This window comes from Protopterus annectens, chromosome 14.part0 (genome assembly GCF_019279795.1).
Source record: "Protopterus annectens isolate FY-2018-M chromosome 14.part0, PAN1.0, whole genome shotgun sequence".
Classification (NCBI taxonomy): domain Eukaryota; kingdom Metazoa; phylum Chordata; order Ceratodontiformes; family Protopteridae; genus Protopterus; species Protopterus annectens.
In genome coordinates this window covers 1119146657-1119170013 of record NC_056748.1, presented here as the reverse complement: position 1 = coordinate 1119170013, position 23357 = coordinate 1119146657, and the positions used below count along the sequence as shown (strand labels likewise).

The 23357-nt window shown below is 37.8% G+C and overlaps 1 protein-coding gene across 2 annotated transcripts in view; it reads right to left on the bottom strand.

The window, feature by feature from the left end:
* CRTAC1 (cartilage acidic protein 1) overlaps window positions 1–23357 on the bottom strand; it is a 2772383-nt gene that overhangs the window by 546538 nt on the left and 2202488 nt on the right. For both annotated transcript variants that reach the window (XM_044056906.1, XM_044056905.1), the window contains exon 12: window positions 11409–11587. In XM_044056906.1, the coding sequence (XP_043912841.1) occupies window positions 11409–11587 (179 nt within the window). The remainder of the gene's footprint in view (window positions 1–11408; window positions 11588–23357) is intronic.

Genomic DNA, 23357 nt, shown 5'->3' with positions numbered 1-23357 from the left:
TCAGTCCTGAAAGACCTTTTCTTTCGCTCCTCAAAGTTAAGGAGAGTGTCAGGTCAAGAGATGTTACAGGGCACCTGAATAGCTAGCCACACTTCTGCATCAGCTTATTTTTGACAAAAACTCAAAATATGCTTCAGTCAGCGAACATACAATGAACTTTGAAGACCAACACAGTCACAAAGAAGTAAAACAAAAAATAGCTTAAGATGAACACAAGGATAACAGTTTTTAAGCCAATCAGTACCTTAATTCAGTAGGTAGTCCACAAGCTTGTATGGGCTAACAGATTTCTATCTGTCTATGTTATTGTGCTATAATGAATCCCAACGTTTTACTGTGCTTACAGTTCTCAATCATAGTGAGAACTTCGTTTCTATCCCTGTAACTTTCCTGCCTGTTTTCAAAGTTGCTTTCTTCCTTTACATGTAACTTTGTGGTAAAAAATCTCTAGAACTATTCTCAGGGACATACCTCTCTCAAGGCAACTTCTGCTAATTAATTTCTCAGTAGCCATATTGTAGATGTTGGTATGTTTGCATATATGTATGTATGTATGTATGCCTGAGAGCGAATATGTATTTATGCAGTCTCTGCATGTGTATATGTAGGTACATGTGTGTCTGTGCATACAAATGCATGTGTACATATACATGATAACTGTAATGTGTGTCTGTGCATACAAATGCATGTGTACATATACATGATATCTGTAATGTGTGTCTGTGCATACAAATGCATGTGTACATATACATGATATCTGTAATGTGTGTCTGTGCATACAAATGCATGTGTACATATACATGATATCTGTAATGTGTGTCTGTGCATACAAATGCATGTGTACATATACATGATATCTGCATGTATTTATGTACACATGTCACAATCATGCTTCCACTCTGGTGTTGATCCTTCCACCACTTTTCCATGCTATTGACACTTCTTTCAATAAAAGGACATGGGTCATCTTACTGGTACTACCTACCTTCAGTGGCTTAAATGAGCTTTTATCTTGGTTGATCACTTCCTTTTACTTCATCAACTTTGGTGAATCAGTCCTTCCTCATATACCATCAGATGGCAAAGCAACCATCTTAACAGATACTTTCTGGTTTTGTTTAACTATATTTTCACTATATCTAACTGTAAACAAACATGGTGAAGCTTAACATTCCAACAAAATTGGAAAACTCTGGAATTCACTGCTACAAGGAATAATCAACACAACCAACCTATCAAAATTCAAAACTATGCTAAAAGGACACCTAACCAATAAATGGGTACACCCCTGCAACAACCCAGACTAAAAAAACCAAAACATTCAGCATCTTTTTCCTTATATATTATATTATGAGGAAAATATATATATATATATATATATATATATATATATATATATATATATATATATATATATATATATCTGTCTTACAGAAACCTGGCTAAAATCAGCAACTAAAGACAATGAGGTATTTACCCACCAGGGTACTACATACTTAGATTAGACCGTACTACTACGACGGGTGGTGGGTAGCTGCACTCTATAAAACTACATTAAATGTTACTACAGACTCCCTACCACCCCAGGTTAATAATGCATAAATTCTTATTACCAAACTACAAATTAACAAAAACAAATGTATAAACATTGTCTGCACTTACATTCCCCCATACATCCTAGAAGACATCCTCTAATGGCTATCCAGTACCTACCCCCAAGAAACCATTGTGCTTGGAGATTTCAACATTGATTGGAATACCCGTTTCTCAGAATCCCCTACAACCCATGTAAATCTGTATGGGTTTATGCAGATCATATTTTGCCCCACCAGGATAGGTAAACCCAATAACAAAGAAAGTATCCTAGACTGGATACTTAATAGCCAACCCCATATGTACAAGTCAGAGATCCTCCCAGATGACCTAAGTAATCACTTTCTTGCCTATATAATCAAGCACAAGTTGGACAACTCCCACCAGCCCAATAGCCAACCCCATATGTACAAGTCAGGGATCCTCCCAGATGACCTAAGTAATCACTTTCTTGCCTATATAATCAAGCACAAGGTGGACAACTCCCACCAGCCCACCTATAAAACTATCAGAAACAATAAGAACTTCAACCTCACCAATTTCCAAAATGAACTCAAGGCATGCAACTGGTCAATTCTAAAGCAAATATCACGGGATGATGCGGTAGTATACTTTAATAACAAATTCCTTGCTATCCTTGATTCACATGCTCCAGCTCACTGCATTAGAACCAAAACAAAAATTGCACCATGGCTTTCAGACGATACCAAATCAAAACTCATACTTAGAAAGAAAGCATGGGGCACTTGGCATGCCACAAAAGCCCCACTACATCAACATAGATATAGACAGCTAAGGAATGACACAAAAAATCTATTATACTAGACAAAAAACCTACTACTGCCATCTTCAACAAACATCAAAACAAACCTCAAAGGTTTTGGGCAGAAATAAACAAACTTCTTCATCTAGGACAAACCTCCACTTTAACCCCTTCAGTGTCTAACCATAAATACCCAGAGGATATTGCAAATTCCTTCAATAGTTTTCTTCACAGAGACTATCCAATCCCTAGCTAGTCAGCTAACTCCTAATTGCTTTAACTAAAACGCTGCTATACCCAGAATCCAACTCTCCTTTAGCTTTCAGCTTGTTTCTATCATCACTGATTCGAGCCCTAATTAAGAAATGAAAACCAACCACTCTAGCTGCTGATCTACTCCCTGCAGAGTATCTACAAAAATCTGCAGATGCCCTAGCATACCCCATCTCCATGTTAATCAATAGAACTATATCCGAAGTCACCATCCCCTCAATCTGGAAAATATCTCATGTAATACCACTTCATAAAGGAGGTAGCTCCATTGAACTGTCAAACTTCAGACCCATAACTATTCCATCACCCTTGGCTAAAATTATGGTGTAATGTGTCCATAAACAACTTCTGCACGATCTTATTCAGAACAAGCTGTTGGCCAATTCTCAGCATGGCTTTAGGCCATATCACAGTACCACCTCAGCCCTCCTATCCTTCTTGAACACTATAAACCAAAACTGAAACAGACTATCCTCAGCCCTCTTCCTCGATCTCTCCAAGGCCTTCTATATGGTTAACTACCAACTACTCATCCATACTCTGAAGTCAGTCTCCTTAAATAGCCATGCTCTCCAATGGTTTCAAGCTTACCTAAGTGGTAAACAACAGGCCGTACTATGACAGAACAAACTTTCAACCCATTGGGTCTATATTACATTGTCAAACTTTTAAAAGTTCGAACGTCATATGGCTGACACCATATGATCGAACTTTTAAAAGTTATAATATTTCAACGGAGCTCTCTGTACAGTGTGGAAGTGGAAGTTTTCCATTGTCTGCACTGTTGTGCGATCTCGCAGGTGGTATATTTAAAGAGTGTGGGGGTGGCTAGGGGGTTTGCTCCCCTGCTAAACCTTTGAGGTAGTTTTTTTCTGTTTTTTTTTTTTTAATATGATTTTCAAACTTTTAGGAGTTCGAACATATGGTCTCGACCATATGGTATTCAAATTTTTAAAAGTTCGATAATCTGATATAGACGCAACCCATCTACCCATCATCCTAGGTGTCCCCCAGGGCTCTATACTAGGACCCCTTCTTTTCTCTATATTTATTAATGACCTTCACACTGTCATCCCAAATGCAACCTACATTCAATATGCGGACAACTCACTTTGATTTGTTCAGCCTCGTCTCCATCAGATCTACTGACATTAACCCAGAATACTTTCAACACAGTTGAAAATTGGCTCTCTAATCGTCGGCTGATCTTAAACCCTAATAAAACAAAGCTGCTTCTTTTCTCTCCCACTTTTAAGTCCTCCTCACTTTTCTTTACCATTAAATCTAATAATAGGACCGTTATTTTCCCAGATGCCCAAAGCAAACTCTTTGGCATTATAGTAGACAATAATCTCAAATTTTATATGCATGTCAATCAAACTATTAAAACCACCAATAAAGAACTTGGCTCCCTTTATAAGATTAAACCTTTCCTTACCACACTTGCTAGGACTATTGCTCATTCTCATCTACTCTCCTCTATGCCTCCCCTTTAATCATCAACCTGAACAAATCCGGTCTTGCCAAACTCTCTAGCTGTTATAACCACATTGCTGTTATAACCTAAATCTGCTAGGGTGGCTATAATTGCCTTCCCTACTCCAGTATAATCAGCTCATATTGGCCCATAAACTTCTCAACCATCCTGAAAATATGCCTCCACTTAAAATCATCATCACCCCCTATAGTAACCTGAGGCCACTTTGGTCATCTAACAGATAACATTCAAAACCAACAACTCTGCTGCGGACTCCCTGTTTACCAACTCTGCTGGCAAAACTTGGAACTCACTTCCAGCACATCTTACTCTAGAACCCTCTCTAACTCAATTAAAAAAAAGTCTCAACAATATTTTAAAACACACTAGCTATGTCCTTGTACTAATCCTGACAATCTCCTTCTCTATAATTTAAGTACTATGTCATAATTGTTTTAGTCTACATACTTATGAAATTAAGAGAGAGAGAGATTGTATAACTTGCTTGTTCTTTTAGAGTCTGCAAACTATGTGTAACATGTAATTATTTTGTGACTTTACTGAATGTTTTCCCTTGGAGCTCTTGTCCCTGGGCCTTTTCTGAAAATGGACATGTATCCAGTCAAAGTATCCCGGTCAATAAATGTAAAATAAATAAAACAGAAATACTGTTATAGCCTGCTCTCTTCTTCCTATAAACTTACCTTACCAACTACTTTTTCTCCTTTAATCCACCCACATTAACACACAATACACATCAGACTTAATCTACATACAGCTCTATTATATCTACAACACTGACATGAAGTTAAATGTTCTATTCTAGTTTTCAGATATTGTTTACTAACTTTCACACAAGACCACTTTGTCAAAGTCGTATTGAAGTATCTACTTTGTTGTTCATAACTGTCATATCATTATATGTCAAAATTGTATGTAAGCATGTTTTTACTGTTGCAAACTGTAAACTCATGTACTGTTAATTAGTTTCGTCTTGTAAACTTTTATGTGGAGCTTTTCTCCCTGGGTCTCTGCTAAAAATGGGCCAAAATCCAGTTGGACTTCCCCAGTAAACAAATAAGAAATAAATAAAATCTTTTTTCATTTAAAAGTGGAGAGCACAAGATTCTGTCCTAGGCCTATTCCCTTGTCCAGGTTTAACACCATATGCCTTACAAATACTCAATGTATCATACTGTGGTCTTAAACAATGGTCACCTAATCATCTGAGGCTCCTCACGCTTCTTTAGTTTACAAAACCCCTTCCAGGACATGTTTCATGTCTGTATTTGGGTGTCCCTCTATAAGCTACCATTTTCACCAAAAACACAACATGGATGATCATTAGAATACCTGTTTCTATCTAGTAGTACCACTCATCTCCTTATGTAGCCTCAAGCATTATTTTATTTAGAGAGTTGGATCTTTTTTAGTTTAGATTTAGTTTTAAAGGTTAGAGGTTGGAGTTTTAAAGGTTAGAGGATGGCACATATACAAGCTTTGTGTTTCTTTGTGTAAGGCAGAGGGTATATTTATCACTTTGAAAATTTTAGAAAAAGCTGGACACTATAATTTGTGGCAAAATGACCAAGTACAGCAGTTCAAGCCTTTTTTGACTATTGCAATAACTGCTGTATAAATGAGTATCTTTTTAGGCTGTTTATTATTCTCACATTTTATTCCACTCATTTTATTTACATCTGATATCTGAGAGTCTGAAGAGTTCTATAGTGCAGGCCAGAAAGCAAACCTTGTGTTTTTTTTTTGTGAGGCCTATGGTAGGTTAACTGCTTTGTGAATTGTAAAAAGACCTGAACAGACAGCAGACTTTTATAGCTAAATTATCAAGGGGGTTTGCTCAAGGCTTTTTTTTTCAGACCACTAGAAGAACAAACTGTTGTGTGGGTACTTCTGATTTCCCCTGACTTCACTAAGCCTGTCCCTCTCATATGCATCAACCCAGGGTTCTTCATTTCTTCACCACTTATAATTTCAATAATCCTTCCGTTCTTACCTCTCTGACTCAGGGTTGTCTGTAATCGAAAACGCAGCAGAGAATGCATAATATCATGAAGCAAAACAAGACCGTGATTTCTGAAGCGCCCTAACAATGTTTTGGCATTGTCTAGTTGCTTTTTCTGTACTATTACTTCAAATCATGAAAGTCTTCACCTGGATATACTTGAATGTGGTCACTTTCTGATCAGTATATTATGCCGGTAACTAAATAAACTATAAAGGGGCCGTAAGAAAGAGCAGTATACTGTCCATACTGGCTAGAACACTGCAATGTGGCCAATGGCAGACTGGGGTAGGTAGTGTAGGAAAGCGTATGACAAATTCATCTAAAAAGGATGACAGAGTAATGAACAGAACATATAGGACAACACAGAACAGCAAGAAAGAGTTAGGAACAATGCGAAGGATTTAATGTGTACAGGAACAGGGCAGATAAGGGAAACTAGACCAAAAAGTAATCCAGAAAAGTAGCATTAAACTGAATAATACAACAGCAATAAAAGAGGAGAAAACAGGTAGCATGGAAGAGTGGTGTTACAAGAAACAGAGAGATAGGGAAGATGATTACAAGGGGGACATCGGTTAGCTTAGAGATCTCGGAGATGACATGGGGTTTACAGGAGGTTTTGAAAACTTCGAGAAAGATTTAGAATGTAGAGAGAATTTCTATTCAGTTGGACAGAAGACAAAGGCAAACAGGAAAAGTCAAGTAGGGTGCAACAGTGAAGCAACAACGAGAACTAAGAGCGAGCAGAAAACAGAAGAGTTCATGGACAGCAGGACAGGGACGGATATTCGAGGTGTACAAGCAGTAAGGCAAGATAAAGATAAGCACGTGTGGGAAAAGTATGAAAACAGGAGAGCAGAATTGAGAGAATGAATGAAGAGAAGGAATCCAACGTCATGAGGCAGGGCATACAGATTAGAAGAGAAAGAAAGGACAGCATTAGAGATGGCTGTCAAGGAAGTGGCAGAAGGAAGGGTTTGAGAAGGGGTAAGAGTTTACAGTGAAGCATGCAGGAGGCTGAACAGACAGTGAGACTGTGGAACAGATACTCATGTGGAGTGTTATAGATTGCCAGAGACTAACTCAAACCACATTGACATGGCATGGGTAAGCACTGCCTAACTGTGGCTGTGGGGTGTTGAGTGTATAGGGATTTGCTCACTACTAGTGTGAAGATGTGAGGTACTGCTAGTTATGACAGGAGAAGTAAGGCAGTGGGGATGTCTAACATAGGCAAGCATAGCTAGCTGGAGTTTTGTGAAGAATTATATGTTATTTGTATATCAAACTGATTTGTGCAGGTGCTTGAGTTGAAAATGTACCAACAGTGAGGCCTGCTGGAAAGTAAAGAAATACACCTGTATATCAGGCTGTATTGTAACGGTTGAAATATATTGCAACACAGGATACTGGAAGAAGAGAGATTAACCTCAGTCCAGCTAACTTTGAAAAATAGTCTAAAATTAAAGTACCTAGTATAGGCCATAAAGATTGTATCGTACAGTTCTGAATGCAGCCAGACACAAAATATCTGTGAAAACCAGGACTAGGAATCTTACTGTATTGTCCTTAAGGGTGAAATACTTGCTATGCTGGAAGGGTGGAAGTTTTTGAAATGGTTTTATAGCTTCCAGATGCTATAACACATCTTATGCAAAGATGTGTGTGTGTGTGTGTGTGTGTGTGTGTGTGTGTGTGTGTGTGTGTGTGTGTGTGAATTATGGTACAAAAGCGCCAGATTCTGGTTCAATTTCTAGTAAAGCTGGTAGTAGGGGAACCAAAAGTCAGATGACCAGATATATGTGATGCCATTCTGTAATCCAGGACTGAAATTATGTTTTAATACTAGATGAGACAGAAGTCTCAGGGCACTCTGTTTTGGAACTGATAAGACCACGCACTCACTTCATCTTGCCTTGCTTTATTAAGTAAGTAGGAAATAATTTGTTAGATCAGTCAAGAAAATGTAGTGAGATTAGTTAAGTAGTTTTTTTTTCTGTAGCTGTGTGGATCATTTTAATATTTCCTGTGAATGAAACTCTGGTGTTTATTGTAAATAGATATTTAGTACTTTCATGTTAATTATTAAATATATTTCAACTTTTCATTATTACTTGTCTTTTAGAGAATATTTTAACCTTTGAGAATGCTTATATTTATTTGGTGACACTGTGGCCACTTCTGAAAGCCATGCTGCTTTGGTAAAACACTACATTTTGTGTTAGTATTAATTGCACTAAGTATAATTGGATACCCTGGCAAGAGCCTTAGAGTGGCTGGCATTGAAGTTTTCTGGTGACAGTGTCTACCTTATAGTCTCAGCAGAGGGGATTAACTGGTAAATTTGTGCCGGGCTTTCCCAGGTGTGTGTGTGTGTGTGTGTGTGTGTGTGTGTGTGTGTGTGTGTGTGTGCGCGCGTGTGTGTGTGTGTGTGTGTGTGTGTGTGTGTGTGTGTGTCAGCTGCTTTCAACAGGGACAGAGAACACTGGTTTCACAGAGAGGGTGGTGGAGGAATTCACTTGGAACACTCTGCTAAGGACCCAACTTTACAGCCTTGGTCATTGTGGAGTCTTATTTTAGACCTGGTGAGAGAGGGAAACCCAGCCCCAGGACGGGAGTGTATTCCCTGTGTGCTCTTAAGAGAAATTGTGCTTTGTGCTGAGAGCTGCATCTGAAAATACTGTGTGCATCCATTTTTATTCCAAGTGAATGTCCCTCATCGGGGTCCGTGGTAAGGATACAGACTCCTTGGTCACTTGCCCAGAGGAGGTACATCAGAACTAGCATCAGGTGTGGGTAAACAAGGCAATGAAAATAGGTAGTACCAGTGGCTGTACATCTGCAAAGCATTTGTTCTAGAACAATTTTCTTTTGGGGGATGTTCTTTTGAAAAACTGCATTGTAAGTATTTTTTCTCATGATAAAAAGGAAGAGAAGTGCTTGGCAAAGTTTACTAGACCCATCCATCCAAAACCCCTTTTTCCCCATTTTTGCACATGGGGTAAATGGGGTCAGGGTGTTACCAGCAGTGACAATCATCTAGAGCCAAGGTTTGCAATGCCAGCTGGATAATCCTGCAGTAGTTCATCCACACTCATACCTATGGCCAATTTAGAATGTCCAGTCCAGCTACTTATGTCTTTGGAATGTGGGAGGAAACTGGAACACTAGAAGAAATCCACACAAATACATGGAGAATATGCAGACTCCACATGGAAGGCACCCAAGCCAAGTAATGAACCGTGGAACCTCATGCTATGAGGCAACAACAGTAGCCCCTGCACCACTTTGACGTTTACTAGATATGGATGAAATTAATACTGTAAGATGAAGGCACACATGAATTTAGTATACAGCCACTAATTTCTGGTGTGTACTGCTTGCACTGTCTCGCGGTGGTGGTGCTGCGGTAGCGTTGTCGCCTCACAGTAAGACACTGTCTGGTTCGATTCTCAGCTAGAGCATCTTCTACGTGGAGACATGCATGAATGGGCGTGCCTTCGTTGAAGGTTGTGCATCAAGGCTGGTAACTCGGCACGTAAAAATCAGCTACTCATCATTGGCAGACTGGAGTTCCTCTGTGGCGACCCCTAACCGGGAAAAAGCCGAAAGACACAACAACAACTGTTATTGCTTGCACTGACAGCCATCTGTCAGCCCTAATTTAGCTCTGTATGGGAGGTTGTCAATATCAGGTGATTTATGTTCTAGTCACATTTATCACAAATATTAAATATAAAGACAAATGAGAAAATACATTATCTTGCCTTTTAGTATGTGGCTCCTTACTGAAATGTTGGCACTCAAAATGCTGAGTGCCGACAAGCCAAAAAGAAAAAACAGGGAGAAAAGAGAATCTTGAAAACCGCTGTTCTCCTTTTTCATTTTGGGGGGGGGGGGGCAAGTCTCCCATCCTCCCACAGACTTATATATACCTACTGTGAGATTATCATACCTCAGAGAAATGGCATCTTGAACTTAGTATATCCAAGTCTGATCTTTCAGCCATTCAGTCTCCACATTTCTGGACTCACTATCAGGGTCCTGACATTTCAAATGGTTACCTTAGTATGTCGTATGCTTTATCTACTAAGGCACCAGGCACATCTCCTCAGAGTTTTATTGCTAAAGCTAATTTGTTTGCTGACCTACAGCATCCTGTTTGCAACTCGGTTACACAGTATTACTGGATATAGCAGGTCATTGGTGGATCCCCACAATGCAATGATTCTGGGGAGAACTACCTCATACATATGAACAGTGCACAGCTAACTCAGCTGTTTTCCAAAGTCCACTCCACTTGAATTATAAACTGTAGGGACTTTCATTACATTTAGTAGACCTAATGCCCAGTTAGTTACCTGACAAGTACCAAGACTAGGTAATGAAACAGTATTAAGGAAGCGCACACTACCAAGAAAGACATGCTAATAGACGTCTGGAATCTAATACATGACAAGACTGAGACATACATGTAATTAGGTTCTACCTGTTTAGGTTAAGCCCAAAAAATATGTACATAAATAACAGTAATGTTTGAAAATGTTATGTTTACTTTAAAGAAGCTATGTTACAAAGAAAATAACAATTAAATGCACTTTTTGCAGGAAAGAATTGTATTCTAATGAGGTTGTAAAACCTTACAGAAAGGTAAATGCTTTAATGCAAATATGTCTACTTTCCTTGTAACTGTCAACTTCATGTCCCCTTTTTGAAACATTTTGTGATTTCTGTCAATTATTTTGAGCAGACAGAATTCAGTCATCTGTTTGGCATTTTTAGGATTTGATATTTATAAATAGGACAGGGCCATTTACTGTTGGGTTTGGTGAAAATAAGACATATCAATGTCTCGTGCCTATTATTTTGGACATGTTGAGTTCAGACCTCTCATTCAATCATTTCTGATTTACAGTTATAGTATTTGAAATAAACAGCTAAAACAGTATCACTGTTAACTGGTGTCTATGATGAAAACATGAAATATACAGATGTGATGTAGCTCTCTCAACAAATGCAAGAAAGTAATTATCACAAACTATTTAGCAAAGTGAGTAATGGCTAAGCAGAAGGTAAGCAATGGAAGATGGTATAAAAATATAGCAAAAGTCTGACCTAAAATTGTGAATGACACATTCCAATTTCTGATAGGTAAATTCTATGGATTTCAGCACTGCATATATACCTACATACAGCTAGCTATATATTTTGATTTATTAAACATGTTACTTTCTTCAAGGTAAATTAAGTTGCACTTCTCTTAGAGCTCTTCACACCTCAAGTTCTGCTTGCTTAAGTGCCCTACTCCCGTCTTCTTCTAGAACTTGTTTCAACTCCTCCCCCTCCTGAGGGTATGGAACTTCAACAACCGTGTTCATTTCTGCCTCAGCAACTGCTCGATTCATGAACTTCCCATCAGGCCAAGTGACCGCTAGACTGACTGCTGCATCTTTCCCTGCAAAGAGAGAGAAAAAAATATCCAACAACTGGTGATGAATTCTAACAAACATTCAAGAGCGATCATATGGCATTAGTCAGTAATTTCAGGTGGTAGAAACATATCTGCTTTCATTACAGTTTACTGCAAATTTACAACTTTGAATTCAATATTTTATGAAATCTGAACTTCTAAACCAAACCACATTCAAATACCTAAAAGAACCTTAAACCAAAGAGCGTTATTGCACATAAATTCCATGTAAATGCACGTTTCAAAATTTGTGGTTTTATATTCAATGCCAACACTGGCTCATATATTCTCAATAATAGATTAATTTCTATGTTTTTCTTAGCAATTAAAACCACTGAGGACAATTTTTTCTTTTTGGAGCTGAAATGGAAATTTTAGTATCACTGAAAGAAGGTTCACACAGAATGCAAACATCTGTTAAAAGACTCAAACCCACTAATATCCTTAGCCTTGTGTTATTACCCTTATTACTAACAGATATAGACACCTAGTCTTCCCACCCTTTATCTACCCTCAAAAGGTCCATACTCAGTACCTCGTTACACCTCTCTCTCCAATGTGTCTACTATGCATTTACAAAATTTTATACAAACAAAAATATGTTTATTGTTGACCTACTGAACTATATCAATGTAAAATTATGTTACTAAGCTTCTTTTTAATGCAACTTTAACTTATTCATGTAACCCAACATATGTGAATTTTTTTGCTATAACTGCTATTATATCAATATTGTTTAAAATTGTACTTTAAAAATGTACAGCTGGAGCTTTCCTCCTCGTGTCTCCACTGAAAATGGACCACAAGCCCAGTTGGACAAACACGGTTAACAAATGGCAATAAATAAATAAATAAAATAGACATACCTACTCGGTTAACTGTGACGGACATGCAGAAGAGAGTTTTGTCACTGCTTCTAATTAGCCCAGTAAATAGCAATAATGTCGCCAGAGGTATAACTATCCCTAAATGTAAACTGCCTAATACATACTGTGCAGTTATTTATTTTAGGTTGCTGCTGGTAGAAGAAAAGTGACACACTGAAATTAGAAAGCTAGTGATGTTCTGTAAGTGTGCACTCATGGAAACCTCTTACACATTAAAGGTTCATGGGTAAATACTAGGCTATCAGTCCACAGGCCATTACAAGCCTAATCAATAATCAGATATCAGAATCAAACCCTTAGACTTTTATCTGTGATGTAAAGACTGTAACCATTAAGCACCCCCCCCCCCCTTACAAAGACAAGGGCAGTGATTGTATCATAAGGATGATAAGGTGTTCTAAAACCAGAGAAGGAACATTTTATAATGGCATTAAAGAGGCCCTATGGAAAAACAAAGAAAGCAAAGGAGGTAAATATATTTAGAAAGTAATCACTGGATAAAACACAGATGGTACTAGTTAAAGAGTGCGCTACTATGGTACTAGTTAGAGAGAGTGCTACTATGGTACTAGTTAAAGAGAGTGCTACTATGGTACTAGTTAAAGAGAGTGCTACTATGGTACTAGTTAGAGAGAGTGCTACTATGGTACTAGTTAAAGAGAGTGCTACTATGGTACTAGTCAAAGAGAGTGCTACTATGGTACTAGTTAAAGAGAGTGCTACTATGGTACTAGTTAAAGAGAGTGCTACTATGGTACTAGTTAGAGTGGTACTGATTCCCTCACTTTTCTATACATATGAATGTTTTGAAATGTTACCTACAGCAGAAGCATTGGTTATAAGCTTGATAACAAAGGGTATCAGCATTATGGCAACCTTAAAAAGCAATAAATTTATATGAAATCTACTCAACAGATGTGTAACAGTGGATGCAGTTGCCTTCTTACAGCCAAAGTTGAAGAGACGTGTGTGTCATGGGGGTTACTGCACTGATGACCACCTCTTTTACTGTCAATTATTGGCATGTGATTCCAGAGATATTGCATTAAAACTTGAGTTTTCTTTTCCTCCGAGAGAATGGGATCTCAGAAATGATGAATATATCTAAGCAGGGGTGTGGGGATGGAGCTTTTGTGTGTGATTTGCGACTTTCAGTCATACTTTGTATTTGAGTATTTTGAGGTATTCATTGATATTTTGACTACAAAATCATTGAAACTGCATTAGGAAGCTGTGCCATAACCCGTGAGAGTTGATACTTTCAAGGGGGAGATAATCTTCATAAAAATATATTAATATACACAAAATAAAATTTATGGGAGCACTCCCTTGCTAGATGAACAGAAGGAAGGAATATTTATTCCCATATTCGTTTTATGATACTGACTTTGTCTTATTTAGGGCCATGGAGAGACAGAGCCTATTCCATCATTCAGTAAGTGTAACACAAATTACCAAGCCCTGGTAGGACATCATTTTTACACAGAACCACACAGACACAAACACATCCATGCACACTCACACTGACATATGCATGCCCACTCAATTCCAATCACACGCATGCACCTAGATTCAGGCACAATCATGCACATAAACATATCCTCATACACATACAATTTAGAGACCCACAAGTTCACCTATCAGCATGGTTTTCTGTTGTGAGAAAAAAATAGAGACACTGACAAAATGTCTCAAAACATAGAAAGGATATATATAAATCACAAAGGAAATTGGTTACTTTGGGGCAGCAGAAACCAACCACTGGTGTTGTGGATCATTTGGTACCAAGCCTCCAGGCACTGAGTGAAACGAAAAGGTAAATATGTGTATGAGTGTGTTTGTGTGTTGGTCTGCATGTGGGAATGAATGCGTGCATGAAAGAAGAGACTGTGTGTGAGCAATGAGATCGATCAAGATGTTATTTTATACTCACTAAGGGGTGGGAGGGTGGCCTAATGGTTAAGGTGTTTGTCTTAAAAACACAAGGTGCAGGGTTTGAGTCTCACAAGGGATAATTGGCTAAGCTTAAAATGGCTCGCAAGGGCAGTTAGCTTAGTACTAGTCTATGAACCTAAGCAGCGCTTTTGCTATTTACCACAAAATCCACCATGAAAGGCACCAGAGAAACTGGAAAGATTTTTAGCGCAGTTAAAATTTAATGTTCGCTATTCATCCCAAAGACTTCCTCAGAAATAATTAAATTACACTGACAATACACATTTAAACCCTTCAAAAAAACTTTTATCCAATCATATTGTCCTACTAATAAATCAATTAAACAAATGACAATGTATAAAACGCATACTACAAAAATATCATGACTTAAAAACATAAGGGCATTTACCCCTGCATACTAACTTTAGCAATTTTTCTATTTTTTAAAAAAAACATTTGATGTTCACCATGTCATTTAAACCAGAGGCTAAATAAGAAGCAAGCTTACTCTGCCATTTAGCTTCCCTATGTTCAACATAATTTCTGTAGTCCCCTCCCCTAAGATCATGTTTAACAACTTCCAAAATTGAAAAAGTAAACTTCGTCCAGTTAGAACAAGTCAAAGAATGTTTATAAAGAGCATTGTTATATTTTTGTTTTTATAGCATACAGATGTTCCAATACCCCTTGACTTAAACCTCTGGTGGACATACCGACATAAAAACCTGGGCATGTTGAACACATTGCAAGGTACCACATTGCAATTTTCCAGGAATTGGAATAGTGTAATGTAGATGTTCCAAAAATACAAAGGGACCCTTAGAAATGAATCTGCATGCCCTACAAGCTGAACATTTCAACTTACCCCCAGTTTCACCACAAACATGGGGTGGCCCTGAATTCTTGTTTTCTAACATATGCTTAAAGTTTTGATTTTTATAAAAGTAGGGGCCATTACCAAGAACTTTTGCTAAATCCACATTTCCAGTACCAACTTTCCAGTTGTCACTGATAATCTGACGAATAAACGTACTATCTGTATTCATCTCCAAACAAAATCTAGCACCGTCTTCCTCATTACTGATATCAGTACCCCTTAATACATCATTGTTAGTTTTTAACAAAACTTCAAAATAGGAGGAAAATCTACTTCTGTCCTATAAATGACCTCTTGAGCTATATTATCAAGTAGGTCACCGGGGTAACCCCGTTCTAAAAACAACTCTCTAAAAAATTTAACTTCCTGTAAAAAAACAGAATCTTCCACTATCATTCGAGATGCTCGAATGAACTGTCCTCTGGGAATGTTTTTCTTCATAAAATAAGGGTGGCAACTCTTAAAGTGGACATAACTATTGCAAAAAGTACTCTTATGATGAATACTACTTAAAAACACATTCTTATTAGTGTTTATAACATCCAGGAAGGAAACCTTTTTATCTCTTTCACCCACCACACACTTTAAAAATGTTGTACTAGCACTTAAAAGCTCCACAAATTCATTCACATTAAACTTGTCCTTATAAACTATAAAAAAACAACTCGTCCACAAACCTTTTATAAAAAATGACTTGTTCTGATAGAAAAATCTGGACAAAGCCAAAAATAATGGTGTGACAAAGGCCCAAAAATAGGGAGATTAAGTACTGCTCTTATAAACTTAGTAGATAGAAATACAGGTTTTGGATTAGCATGAATTTTCTGAAGGGTATGAAACTCAACTGTCTGTCATTATTTTCGGACTTCAAGCCTCAATGATCTGCCAGTGATTTGCCAGAAAACAACAATTTTATGAGAAGCAGACCAAAAGTATGAGGCAAAAATCTGGACAGTCTATGAAAATTTGTACAGTTGAGAGGTATGCTGGACAGAACCAAATAACAGGGACAGATTTTAAATATTGCTCTTATAAATTTAAAGTCAATAAGGTTGCCATTAGGTTTATGTACCTCTCAACCACAGTAAATCAATGTTATGATGTTAAGCAGAATGTACACATTTTTTGGTTATTATTGCCAACTGCTTTTTATTGTACTTGGGAGCTTTTCTCCCCGGGTGTTGGCTGAAAATTGACTTCAAGTCCAGTCAGGCCTCCCTGGTAAACAAATGCCAAATAAATAAATATTATGCACTTTATTATACGCGCAAGATGGCCACTCTGTGCAAAATTGTCTTACATGAAACTGGTCGTTGGTGCAAAAAAAAAAAAAAAAAGGTTGGAGACCGCTGCCTTGGGGAACAGTTTTTGTTCAGCATATGCAGTGTGAACTGTGAGCAAGATAGTAAAATAAATGCTGCAATCTGAAAATACATTGGCAACCTTGGACCAATAAATCAATTAATGCATATACAAAAGTGAAACCTGACGCTGAAGCAGAGTGCAATAAAATATCTGTACAAGCATGACTTACTTGGTCTGAAAGACATCAAGGCACAGCCACTGTTCTGCAAACTGTTGACTGTTCTGAACATCTTGTAAACTAGTGGCCCAGAAGGTACTTGTATGTCAAAATAAGAAAAAAATGAAATAAATTAATTAAATTCCAGATAGGATGCTTAAAATTTACCTCCTACACTGGGTCATTTGTCTTATCAAAAGCTTTGTGGAGTGAAAAGAATTCATCCTTTGAGTTCAGAGTTTGTGCTTGTTCAGAAAAAAATTATTGTAATGGTTTACTTAAGTGCAATCAAGTAAGCCTATAGCAGTACTCCATTACTCAAAGTACCATCTAGGAAATTTGCAAAACAGACAACCAAACCAACAAATAAACCAGCCAACCAACCAACCAAACACATACTAACATTAGAATTGAAGTCAAAAGGGTTACTGATTATGAAAACATTCTGGAGAAGTTTCCATTTATTCCATTAAAACCCAGCTTTAAAAATTCCATTTGCATAAAGCATTAAGAACTAGCCAGTTACATGTTTACAATAACTGCATGTTAGTTTTAAATATAGAGTCATGCTAAAGTTATTATTTAAGCTGGCAATTCATGGAGGTAACCAAATCTGTCAGTCACATTTACATTTTATGAGGAGTATATCTATGCCACTGACTTTGCCAAACTGTGTAGTAGGGGGTAGCTGTTCCTCTGGACAGCGACACAGTCTTAAGATATTGATTAGTAGAACAAACAGCACTTATTGTATTCACATGCACTTGTGAAGACCATTTCTTGAAGCAACTTTAGAATCCAAATGAAAAGTTAATGCTAGTTCTGGAAACATTTTTATTTGGAATGTCAAAAAAAGGAAATTCTAAATCAATCCAATTAACAGTGGTGCTCCATGCCATCCAGTAACCCCCCCCCCCCCAAAAAAAAAAATTCAACATGTCAGCATTGGAACTAATGTCAAAATTAATAGAAAACATAAGACGCTTATGTATACCACAGTAAAACTCCAGACCAAATGAAAGTCTCTAATGGAGTTAAACTATTGATGTAACCATTATAGCCAGTGTAAGCATGCTAAATAAAATGAAATATGTACACGTTATATATCCATAATCATACAGAAGGTATATATCGTGGTTCAACAGCTATTTATCAGGCTGACAACAAGCAGTTCTGTGGCAGGACACACAATCCTCCCTCCTACCAGAATCCATAGGTGTCCCTCAAGGTTTGATTCTTGGTCCTTTACTGTTCTCCATATTTACAAATCAGATAGGTGTATCCTCCCCCCTCTGCCTCTGTAGTGCAATATGCTGATGACAGTACTATCATATGTGCTGCCCCAGCCTTAAGCAAACTACAAACAATAACACAACACAACTTTACACTGGCTGAAGCATGGTTTTCTAGCATTAAACTTATACTCAAATCCCAAAAAAACAAACTTAATTCTCTTCACTCCTGGTAGATCTTCTGCACTAAACAAGGTTTTCAACAAACTCCAAGGATAATACCTTAATCACCCCTACACCACACTCCAAACTCTTAGGAGTAGTAATTGATAAACAAATTTGACATACACATAGTCCAAACATTCAAAAAAGTGCACAAAAAGCGTGGTCTCTTGTATAGGAACAGGCAATTCATGACCAGCCATGCCAAAGCCACTGTTGGTACAACTCACCTACTATCCACCCTACTGTATGCCTCTCCAATCCTGACAAATCTTCGCCACAGCGAACAAAACAAAATGACAGCTTGCTATAACAAGATTGCCGGATTTGCTACAGGCACCACTAATAAGGACCATCACTGTCGTTCCCTCAAACAGCTCAAATGGCTTGAGTTGCCCCATCTACTTTTTACTACTCAGCTCTCCACAGCCCACAAACTGTTCTACCGCCCTGACAAAACCCCCAAACTATCAAATCTAATACAACCCTACACCACCACTTGGGTCTTAAGATCAACAGACCAAAATCTCATAAAAGTAATCAAACATAAGAATGAAGCTGGTAAAACTCTCTTTGCCTCTACAATAGCAAAAACCTGGAATTCCCTTCCAAATCACATCACTTCTACAAGGTCTGCCCCACAATTTAGGAAACTACTCAAAACCCACTATTTTAGCAACTGGCTGTGCCCATGTGACTCCCCAGGCTAATCCACTATATTGCAGTCATACAAGGATACTGTTAAGGATGACTCAAGTACTGCCTATCCTCTAGATTTCTTTTCTTTCCTAAAAATGCTTTATTCCAATGGTAGTGACTTACATGTCTGTAACTAATTACTAAATACATTCCTATATGCTAGTTGTTTGCCTTAAAAACGCAGCTATGTGATGTACATAAGCATGTAGAAGCAATGTTAGATATTATTTTATAAGTGTCTATTAAGAATACAGGGCTGTTTCTTAAAACAATTGCTAAACAGATAAATTTATAAGTGGAGCTTTTCTCCCCAGGCCTCTGCTGAAAATGGACCTGTGTCCAGTCGGACTTTCCTGGCCATCAAATGTAAAATAAAATAAATAAAATAAATTATTTTGCTATTTTTTTCTAAGTTTTCCTTTCAGATTATTTTTGATTTTGAAAGACATTATGACATGGATAAACTTTTATTTATTTATTTATTTTTCATTTGTTAACCCGGAGAGTCCAACTGGACATATATCCATTTATAGTGGAGGCCCGGGGAGAAAAGCTCCAGAGTAGTACATTCATTAACAAGAGAAAGGCATGTTAATCAAAAGGTGTAATTAAGCAAAATATAGAGTACACACTTTTATTCTTCATATAGAAGTACAGTACATATAAGATAGTGAGTTAACCAAAGAGTGTATTTGCCAACATTCACAGGCTACATTAATATATACATGTTATAGAGGTGTTTATCAGCAAGTATAGCAGGAAGCTAGAGCAGATAACTTCCATAACTCATTTGTAAACATAAGAGACATGCTATGTCCTTTAGGTTTCTTTACAGTGTTCAGTGATACTATTACCCCAGGCAGACATTACAAAAGCAGTAGATGAGCTGTTCTCTAGCTGCTGGAAAACAGACATACGAGTTACTATCCAGGTGTAGTACAGGTACAGAATCTGTGATTCAGGAAGTGTGTTTTGAGGAGTTTTTGAATTGGGTGGTGGAGTTATTTATTATGTGGGCTGGAAGGGAGTTCCATATTTTAGAGATGAAGTGGCTATAAACGGATCTACCTGCCTCATTTTTAAAGTTTGTTACCTTAAGGAGGTGTTGGGTACTTGATCTCAGGGATCTGGTAGTGGTGTAAGGCTGGAGTAGTTGCTGCAGGGCTGGAGTGTTGCCTGGATGATGTAGTGCTTTGTGAGCAAGTGCTAGTTGGTTGACTTGAAGGGTCAGGGGGAGTTCTAGCCAGTTGAGTTTTTTGAGGCTTTCACAATGGTGGGTTCTAGAAGGTAATCATGTGGCAAATCTAGCTATTTTAGTGTAGCAGCTATCTAGTTTGTTGAGCTCAGTTTTTCAGAGATTAGTAAGCATGGGGGAGGCATAAAGTAGGGTCGATAGGTGGTGTGTCCTGGTTGTGGTAACCTTACGGTGAGAAACTATTTGTTACGATAGAGTAGGCCCATTTTTCTGTGGACTCTTTTTATGGTTTGGGAGATATGAATGTCAAATTTAAGGCTATTGTCAATTTCAAGACCTAGCAGTTTAGCGTGACTGCTGGGTGTGATGGTGGTGTCGTTATGAGAGGAGATTGAAAAGTTAGATGAAGAGGGTGGAGATTTGTGAGGGCTGAAGAGGAGTAATTTAGTTTTGGCTGGAGTTAGAATGACATTTTGGTTAGTGATCCATGTTTCTGCCAGGGAAAACATTCTTGTGTTAGGGAGAGGAGGTGGTCAAGGGAGTTGTCTGCACAGATAATGGTGGTATCATCTGCATATTGGACTATTGAGGCTTTGGATATGGTGGATGGTAGTTGATTAGTAAAATAGGGTGAAAAATAGAGGACCCAGGATGGAGCCTTGGGTACCCCCCAAGGGAGACAGGCAGTAAGGGAGAGAGCTGATTTTGCCATTTTACAGCTTGTTGCCTACCATCTAGGTAGCTCTTAAACCAAGAAATAGTAGAGAAGCTGAGATTTAGGGTGGTTAGTGTATGAAGCAGTTTTTCATGGCTGACCATGTCAAAGGCTTTAGGATAAGTCTAAGAGAGTTGCAGACACTAGCAGTCCATTGTTTCTGTGGTTATTGATGGAATTAGTGAATGCTGTAATTGCGGTGGTGGTGCTATGAAAGGGTCTGAAACCATGTTGCTGAGTGGATAGTAATTTGTTTTCTAAGAGGTATTTCATCAGTTGCATGTGGACAACCTTCTCTAGATGTTTTGATAGGGGGCATAGTATAGCTATGGGCCGATAGTTACTAAGTTCTACAGAGGTACCCCCTTTGTGCAGTGGTGTAATATGTGATATTTTCCAAAGATGGGGTATTTTGCATTCTGAGATGGATATTTTATTAATATGGAGACAGGGTAGGCTATTGCTTCAGCTGCTAGTTGCAAATATTTGGAAGGTATATTATCGGTGGCTGTAGAGGCTGGCCTAAGTTTTAGGAGTAATTTTTGTATGATTTTGGTTGGCACTGGGTTGAAGGTGAAGATGGGGTAACAGATTTGTTTTGGGTGAAGAGGGTGTTTTAATTGGGGATGGGTTGGTTGTTGGCTAGGTTTTGGATAGTTCGTGAAGAATTTGTTGAGCTGAGTGGGGATGTTGTCATGGTTATTCACTATTTTGTAATCGGATTGGTAGGGCAGGCTACAAGAATGTGAGTTGAGTGACAAGCAAATTTAGCTTGACTATTTAAAGCAAAAAGTGTGCCTATTGCTGGCTAATTGGTGTAAACATGTGACTGTTACTTCAGATGGTGAAATTGTTTTATATAGATGACAAGTTTAATGTTGACTTTTAAAGTGATAGAAGTCAAATTTTCCAAAATCCATCAGTTAAAGTGATGCCATATTTGTATGATGACTTATGATGAATTTACAGTCTTGGACAGTGATGGACCGTTTACAGAGAGTCTACAGTATTACAAGGGTTTCTACGGTGCATCCACCAAGTAATGTTCAGGTACAGCTCAAGGGGGCTAAAATAAAGACACTGATAAATAGTGGTGGGGTGGTGGACATAATTATTAAACAAATACAGGCTACTGAGGGGGTCAGCAAAATGGCAGAATAGTTACCGTCATGAATCCAGACAATAGCAGATATAACATACAGCCTCAGAATTTTCTGTGCTTGACTTCAGCCAAGAATTTTGGAGGATATGGTCTAACAATAAAGCCATTAAATGGTGTACTTTTAGTTCATTTGCATGAAGGGACAAATTTCTAAGTGTTTCAAACAGCTGTTGTACAAAACACTGAGAGACTTAATTGGATTGTCATTATAACTGATGATATACTAGTACATTATCGAACCAAGGGATAACATGATGTGAAAGTGACTGGGTTATCGAACACTCTTACACAGAACAACCTGAAGATAAAGAATAGCTAATGCAAAATCAGAGTTAAATGATTTAAATATGTACGATATATGTTATTGTAAGAAGTCTTGAAGCCAAATACCCAGAAGGCTAGAGCCCAAGAGCAAACACTTTAACCTGAGAAAATAAATTCTCATGATATTTATAGGAAGAACACTATCTTTTTGAGTTTATTCTAACCGTATCAGATGCGTGCGTTTGCTATCAAGGAAATTACTGTTACGTGGTATAGAAGGGTAGCGGAGTACAGCACCGCAGAACAGATTTAAAATTCTTGAACCGTTTTGAAACTGAAGCAAGCACTTTTTTTTTTAATTTTAATAAGTTGATTACATTGCAGGCAGAGGACAGAAAGGTACAGATATTGTGATTGTACAGTAAGAGGGGCTAGTTGCTTATAGGCTAAAATCCTTTGTGGAATGCTACAGGAGTTCTCACATAGAAATGTCCATTTATTAAATGTCACTTTACAGAGAATTAAATGTCACTTTGCAGAGAAGGAAAATAAACACGTGCAGTAACTAATACATTCAAACTGGACAAGGAAAATGTAGAATATTAACACACAACTTAATTAAAACATTGAAAACAGAGGTAATCCTGAAAGCTCAAGTCAGGTCTGGTAATGTATTTGTGACCCAGAGGGTGACAGGACTAACAAGAAACAGATTACACAGGATTAGTTCAGATAAAGTCACTTTATCTGGTAGATCTAGGAGACTCACTCTCTGATACCCTCCTTGTGGAAGGAATAAAGACACCTTGTTTAAGTTTCAAGTAGTTTATTCAGTTAAGTAAGTAGATGGACAAGTGTGCTTGTTCCAATACATTGCATTCAACAGGTTTGTTATTTAAAGCCAGTTTCAAATAGTGGTGGCAGCGTCCCAGGGAGTTTGATTGGAGGAAAACCTGGGAGATGGAAATACAAGAAGCCAATCATATAGCTTCCTATTAAACCATAAATCATACAGCTAAAACACCTGTATTCTTTAACAATGGAC